The sequence below is a fragment of the Phaethon lepturus genome, unplaced genomic scaffold (assembly GCF_000687285.1).
Source record: "Phaethon lepturus isolate BGI_N335 unplaced genomic scaffold, ASM68728v1 scaffold36064, whole genome shotgun sequence".
Classification (NCBI taxonomy): Eukaryota; Metazoa; Chordata; class Aves; order Phaethontiformes; family Phaethontidae; genus Phaethon; species Phaethon lepturus.
Window position 1 is genome coordinate 1 of NW_010536115.1, and position 7,726 is coordinate 7,726.

The window sequence follows — 7,726 nt, forward strand, 5'->3', positions numbered from 1 at the left end:
GCAGGTGAGAGCGGGGGCCGGGGCGGGCCGGCCTCGGGAGCGGGGGGAATGACGGTGTTCGCAAGAAGCGGCACTGAGGTGGCTTCGTGCAGGGACGCGGCTGCTGGGCGTTTGGGTGGGCGCTCCGGGGAGGAGCGAGCGGGCTGACGGCCTGCCCTCGGCTCCCCTCGCCCACCGCCGCCCGAAAAAAAAGCAGCCGGCACTCCCCAGCTGGGGCGGAGCGAGAGGGTTAGAGAGCATCAGCTTGGCAACGGGAGTGCTGGTGTGAGCGGCCCCGAGGTTACCCTCTTTAAGGATACGTAAACCACGTACAGGGATATCTATATATGCGGGCTGGTAGAAATGGCAGGGACTGTTAGATGTAGAGGGTGTTTTAAGAGAAAGTCAGGAGCGATGAGTTTAAAAACACGATTTTATTTCTAGGAACTCTCTTGTGTGTCTTTGTGGGCTGGAGTATTAGAATGAATGACACAAATCTGAAGTATTAAGAATAAACTATAGAGGATGGGTGGGGGTTCTTTTTTAATATTTTCCTCTCAAACCTAGATGCCTTTCTGTTTGGTAGTTTAATGCAGTATGAGTTGTTGGAGCTCAGCATAGATTAAAAAATGACCAAATAGTTTCTTTAGAGCTTAAACTCTATCTGTGAATGAAAAGTTCTACTTGATAGATCAGGATAATACAGTCACTTGAGTGTCTGCCAAGTGACCTGGTGAGAATGGAAAAGGGAAGAGGATGATAGGTGTTTTGGAAATCAGCAGGGTTTGGGACTGCTCATGTCTCTCATAACTTCTTAGATTTTTGCAGTAACTCCTTTCATGACAGAAGGAAATCCTTAACACACCACTGTTGACAGTTCATGAGGCATCTGTGGAGGATCTTCTCTTGATGGAGCCAGAACCAGACCATCCTGGGAAATGCCAGGTCACAGGAGTCGTTCTGGGTATGTGCTAGTAACTCAGTAAGCAGCTTCAGTTACCCAACACTTAAGAGCAGCCTTTGGGGTAAACATTTCTGATTCATAAGTGAGAAAGTCGAATTAGCTGATAGAGGTGATTTAGGCCGAGTGTGGACTAAAGTAGGTTAATATGTGTAATACCATAAAAAACATACCTGGATTGATAGGATATTGGGAGGTTACATAAGTTTAATTACCTTCAGGCTCGTGATACTGAATTCCATGCTGCATTTTGAGATTTTATTTGGTAAATGGTGTATGTTGCCAACAATGTTACAGGGAAGTGGTGTTCTCTTACTAGCACACTTATGCTTTATTGCCCCTTATTGTTCTAGTAAACAAGCTTTCTGAAGTAGAAGCCTGGGTAGGAATTTTTCCTAGGAGTGAGTTTTCTGTGTTAGGGGTAACATTCTTGGGAATAAGAAAAATACAGGAATAAGTACATGCTGCTTATTGCAGTTATTCCTATTAATGGTTTTATTATTGAAATGCTGATTTTGTTAAATAATAAAAGATGGATAAACCCCCAGTGCACACCGTTAGTCTAGTTTTAGACAGAAGCACCAGAATGCCAGGGCTTTGTTGATACTGAAATATGTGCAACTCTCAAAACTTGCTGTTTCAGGGGATGGGAGCACAGTACATGCTGGGAGTGTTATCCTGACCACTGGTACATTTCTGAGGGGTATGGTCATCATTGGACTGGAGATGCACCCGGCTGGGCGTCTGGGAGACCAGCCAGCCATTGGGCTGGCTCAGACTTTGGAGAAACTGGGATTTGCTGTGGGCAGGCTGAAGACTGGGACGCCGCCCCGACTTGTCAAAGATACAATTGACTTCAGTGGTCTGGAGGAACGTGCAGCTGACAATCCTCCTGTGCCGTTCAGCTTCCTCAGCGAGTCTGTGTGGATCAAGGTGGGATAGCACACATCAAATGCACGTAGAAGCAGGTGGGGAGCAGTTCCAGGAATGTCATACTCAGAATCAGACAGGGAGTTCATGGCTGCGAAAGGAAGATGGGATGTATTTGTACAGGAGGTGTTACGTGTTTGAGGACTTCAAATGCAAAGGGAGAAATTGCTTGGGCTTTTTTTGAAAGCAAGTACCTTTTTCCTCTCACTTCTCAACTTGAGAACCAAACTTTCTTTACTTTTAAAGTCAGAATTGCATGAAATACGACATTGTTAGTAGTATTCTTCATGTGCTGGTTACATGAGTGGTTTACAAAATCCTTCCAGTATTAGACTTGGATTGTTGGAGATATACGATGTCTTGCTTGTTATCCCAGTTCTAGAATGAGATTAAAATGTTGAAATTAGAGATTGTTAATAGGAAAAGACTAGGAAATAGAAAGGATGGAGTTATCCACAGTGCTCAGAGGTGGCATGTTAACAGTAACATAAAAGCAGAAGAAACTCAATTTTCCAAAGAAACTCTTGGAAAATGGATGGCATTCTTACATAATATAGTTAAATAGCACAGAATTAAGTATCAGGAGTTAATTTGCCCTAGAGCATATAGGAATTGCAGTAACCTATTATAACTGGGGTGAAGGCAAAAGTAATATCCCTTGAAGTCCTTTGTACGTGTAGAAAATGTTCTAAGGAGTCGAGGTGCAACATTATTACTATTTTGAATGTCAGTCTATTGACTCTTTTTCAGAAAAGTCGGTGAAATACTTCACATGGACGGTTTTTTCCACACCTTGAATTTTCCATGTTAATTGCAGGGTTTTGAGAGATTTCTCTTTTTTTCTTCACCAAACTGTTTAATTGGCTGTTAGCTCTCAAGTCAGCACTTACTCCTCTTGCTTCAGAGCTTTTAATTCCTCTGGTTAATTTGAATACTGTGGTATAATGTGTTGCTTTAATAGGAATATGCATCCTGTAATTGGGAATACATTGTATAGAACAGAACTTGAATTCTGGACTCCCAAGCTCTGTTCTGTTTTTGGTCTGCTTTTGAGCATGTTGCTCGAGCGCTCTGATTGCTCGTGTTCTGTCTGCACAGTGGGTATGACAGCACTACCCATCTCTCCAGGTAGTGCGAGCCAACTATCATGGAAAAGCCCTTGGAGATAATCAGGGTTGTTCAGTAAGAGTACAGTGTTGTGACTGGGTTAACTGAAGGTGAGCTTTGGCCTCTTTCAGCCAGAAGATCAGCTGTCATGTTATCTGACTCGCACTACGCTGAAAGCCCAGGAAATTATCCATGATAACCTCCACCTGAACAACCATATAAGGGAGACAACAAGGGGGCCGCGGTAAGTGCGTGGCATCATGCCACACTGTCAAAGGCACTAGCTGATAATCTGTCTGAAACTGTGGGTCCCCCCGGCTTTGCTTCTGGACAGTTACTTTTTCTCCATGTCAAGTGGTGCTCATGGCTATTTACTGCTGCAGGTACTGTCCCTCTCTTGAATCAAAGGTTCTGCGCTTCCCAAACCGAGAACATCAGGTGTGGCTGGAGCCTGAAGGCTTGGAGTCCAATGTCATTTACCCCCAAGGCATGTCCATGACGCTGCCACCGGAGCTCCAGGAGCAGGTGATCAAATCCGTCCCAGGCTTGGAGAAAGCCAAGATGTTGCAGCCAGGTGAGGGGGGTGAATAATTTTAAATCTATTTATTGTATTGGTTACTAGTTAATAAAAACTGGATTTTGTTTAAAGCGTAGCAAAACAAAGGAAATACGAAACAAAATTAGTTCTTAGATGCAGGGATTTTTTCCTTGGTTGTTTTTAAATTGTAAATAAAAGCTGATAACCAAAGTCATTCTGCACCACTGATTGCCTTTGCTGATAAATAGGGACCTTCAAAAGCCCTCCCATAAGATCTGTCTTCTTGTTTGCCATAGGCTACGGGGTGCAATATGATTTTTTAGATCCCCGTCAACTGACTGCTTCTCTTGAGTCTCGTCTTGTTCAGCGCCTCTTCTTTGCAGGCCAGATAAATGGCACGACAGGCTATGAAGAAGCGGCAGCTCAGGTGGGTGAATCTGATTGTGTATACTCAGCACTCAGGGATATTGCCCTGGCATTTGTCTTTGATATGCAGCCTTGCTAGGCCCATCTTGTACTAATGAGAAGTTCTTACTTTTGTTGCTCGCCCCGATTCCAGACTTGCAGAGGTATTTTTACATTGAGTATCTACAGTTGCTGTTACTGAGATTGCAGTAACAAAAGTAATTGGAAGTGCTGTCAAATGTTTCAGTGTGGAGACTGCGCAGTGGCTATAACTGAAAAGACATGGGAGTTGGCACCTGCGTACATGCCTAGAGACAAGAAGCCCTTCAGACACTCGTATCACAAGAAAGAAACTGTCTAGATTACTAGCATGGACTATTGCATTTTCCAGGGTACAGTTTGACACATGAGTCTTTGGAGGCAGATGTGCTGATATTTTAGCCATGAAGAGACCGATAAATGCTATTTTGTTTTGTTTTCTGTTTGCCTAGGGTGTGATTGCTGGGATCAATGCTTGCCTACGGGTTCATGGCAAGCCCCCTTTCATCGTCAGTCGCACTGAAGGCTACATTGGTGTCCTGATCGATGACCTTACCACTCTGGGCACCAGCGAGCCATACCGGATGTTCACCAGCCGGGTGGAGTTCCGCATGTCCCTCCGGCCTGACAATGCCGATGCCAGGCTCACTCACAGAGGTATTTTATTATCATGGCTCTTGCAGTGAGCAGCCCTGCCTGGTTGTTGACCTTTGTCTCATACGGTATCTGTCTCTGCAGGTTTTGAAGAAGCCGGGTGTGTGTCACAGCAGCGATATGAACAAGCAGTTAAGATGCGAGCTGCTTTGGAGGATGGAATTGCAACCCTAAAATCCCTTCAGTTCAGCGTATCCAAATGGTCCCATTTAATACCAGAAGTTCCCATCAGTAGCAGTCGAAGGTCACCTGTTAGGTAAAAGTTACAGCTGAAGCTTTCTGGTCTGACCTACGCTTGCTTTAGCACATCTGGCTAGCGGTTTCACAGCATTTGTCCGTCCTTCCTGAAGTCGTCAGTACTCCAAGATTCCAGCTTTATCACTTTCAGGGGACAGATATCTGATGCTTACCTACAGAATGAGTGTGATGTCGGTGTTTTTACTGTGCCGCACTTCCTGCTGCTGACATAGGCTCCCAAAGTAAGGAGATACTCCACTGACTCAGTCAGTTCTTGCTGTCCTTATTGAGAGTGTCATCAAGTGGCACCAGTTTTTGCAGTGGATTGGTGCTTTTTCAAAAGCTTGATAAAGCAGCGATTGATTTCAGGCTAGTGTCAGATGGTACACAAAGGCTCTTGCTTCCCTTACCCATCCTTTATCTCACCTTTTCTGTCGTTTTAAATCAGTAGCTAAGACCTGGCTGACTCAGTCTCTGTGAAAGGTTCCCCTTGATGCCCTTACCTCGTGCCTTCTATCTGACTGTTCATTTTTCCTAAAGAACCCCTCCTCAAGAGCTGAACTGATCTTGTGTACACTGAAAGGAGACACTAGGGAGGTCAGCTTGGCTCTGCACTTGTTCTGGCTTCTGCTGAGATGTTTACAAGCTTGAGCTGGGAACAGCTGTGAATCTGCCTTATGGAAGTGACTCCTTCTTACCATTAAAACTTACTCTTGCTCTCTGCAGTGCCTTCGACATCCTTCAATATCGAGAGGCCAACATGGAGGTTCTGGCAAGGGCTGTCCCAGAGCCCCTGGGAAAGCTTGCTCAATGGAGAGAATTGGCAGAGAGATTGAAAATAGAAGGTAGAGTGCTAGAGTTAGTGGGATCTGTGTGGTTTTTATTCAGTAAGGGGAGAGCCAATCCATTCATCCCAGTGTGTTTCATGTTGCTGCTTAGTGAAATGAAATACTGTACCAGAGTATGCACCTTTCACTGTAGGCCACAGCCCTCTGTTTTGCTTTGTAGGGTGGGATCAATTATTCATGTTCAGTCCTGCGTTTTTCTTCCTTACTGCTATGTCAAATAGACCATCCCTTCCTGGGATGAGAGGACAAGCTAACCCGTGTATCTTAATTCCTGTAACAAATTAAAAGAGTATGACTTCTTCCAAAGTAGTGATGTGAATAAGGTTCTTGTAGTCTGTGAGGCTAGAAACTCCCTTAGGAGCTTTTGACCATCTTGGTGGAGTTGCTGATTTTGCTTCCAAGAATTCCTGCAAGTGACCTGTTTCACATTAACATCTATATCTGGTCATCTTGTTTCCCTGATCTTCCCTCACAGCTGCTTACGAGTGGTGTGTAGTCAATCAACAGCAGGAAATAGAAGAAGTGCGTCATGATGAAGCCCTCCGACTGCCAGAGGACCTAGATTACTTTGCCATTGATGCATCGCTCTCAGCAGAGGTGCGGGAGAAACTGGACTCCAACCGTCCGCAGACGGTAAGATACTGGGCCACAGCAAGGTTGAGCAGCAACGAAATCCCTTCTGTGTCTTCCCAAGGGATGTAGGGGGTGAGGAGAATCAGGCAGAGGAATACCCACAGGTTTTGATCTCATTTCTCACTAGCTCCAGTGTGTAGGTTTGTTCTTGGTTAACTTGTTCTGTTTCCACATGCAGATTGGTGCAGTCAGCCGCATCCCTGGAATTACACCAGCTGCTATCGTTAACCTGCTAAGATTTGTGAAAACCAATCACCAGAAGACAGAGAAGCTAAAAGCGTTACCTCAGACTGGCAAGTATTTACCAGGGAAAATGCACTCAGAGAAAGCAACTTCCCAAAGGCAGATTTCAGCAGAGTTTTCTGAAGAGGAGCCAGAGAGTACCTTTGTTAAAACACCTTTATAGAGAAGTTACCAGAAAACGTGGCAAGATCAGCGGTACTCAGAACCTCTTCACAGATAAAACCGATGCTGGCTGGATCCAAACCAGTTCTGATTGTGTCCTGTGGCCGTGTCATTGAGTAGAACAAAGATGACAAATACGCAAACCTTAAGTAAATGTTTAGGAACCTAAATACAGCCTGTGATTTTGCCAATGCAAATGAAAAGACAAAGGAATTGCTTTAAAAATTCCACTCATTTGGAAGACGTCAGGTAGTCAGAATCTGTTCTGAAGCATCTTGGAAAGGACGGTGTTTTGCTGGTCTGAAATGAGTAAGAAATGTTACCATCCTGAACCCACGGCAGCACAAGAGGATTTGAGCTGGAAAGTGTGCTCTGTTGTCTTCAATACGTGTGCTTTTACAGCTGTGCAGTGACTACACACAGTCTGATGTTTTAGTGTGATGTCAGCCAATAAGAGACACTTGGTTTGAAAATGCATGCCACACGAATATGTAAACTTATGTAGGAGACCGATCGAATGCCAACGCTGTATCCTGGGCTTTTTTTCTCCTGTAAAATAAAGAAAGCTTATCTTGAAACTTGCCAGAGAACTTGGTTGTCACTTAGCTTTCAGTCTAGCCTGTCATTGCCAATTTGCTGAGTCACAATTCATGCAGGTAGGGTGGGGTGAGATTCGCTACAGAGCTGGTGAAGGCAGCTGGGGCAAGACTCGCTGCCTGGGCCAGGGTGCTGGGGAAGATGCCCCAGGAGCCCCACCTCCGCCCCACCTCTGTGGTGACGGACAGATGGACGTGCTGGGGGCCAAGGGAGCAGGACCAGGGGTTTCGCATCAGCACTGGTGCTGCAAGTGACAGTAATGGGACTCGCGTCTGAACAAGATATGCTTTGGGCAGTCGATTTGTCATGCGCTATCAAGAAACACTAAATTCAAGCTGTTGCTGCACAGTTACTGAATCCTTGCCCGAGTTAGGCGCCCCTCTCTGATGCTAG

The 7,726-nt window shown here is 45.2% G+C and overlaps 1 protein-coding gene across 1 annotated transcript; it reads left to right on the forward strand.

Annotated features, from left to right (window-relative positions):
- Window positions 1-825: 825 nt before the first annotated feature.
- Window positions 826-6,737, forward strand: MTO1 (mitochondrial tRNA translation optimization 1; the record flags this gene model as incomplete). Its single annotated transcript, XM_010286074.1, has 10 exons — window positions 826-943; window positions 1,584-1,873; window positions 3,109-3,221; window positions 3,361-3,551; window positions 3,812-3,942; window positions 4,412-4,616; window positions 4,698-4,869; window positions 5,577-5,695; window positions 6,174-6,331; window positions 6,510-6,737. Coding segments are annotated over 10 exons (1,725 nt in total), but the record flags the coding sequence as incomplete, so codon positions are not given.
- Window positions 6,738-7,726: the final 989 nt, after the last annotated feature.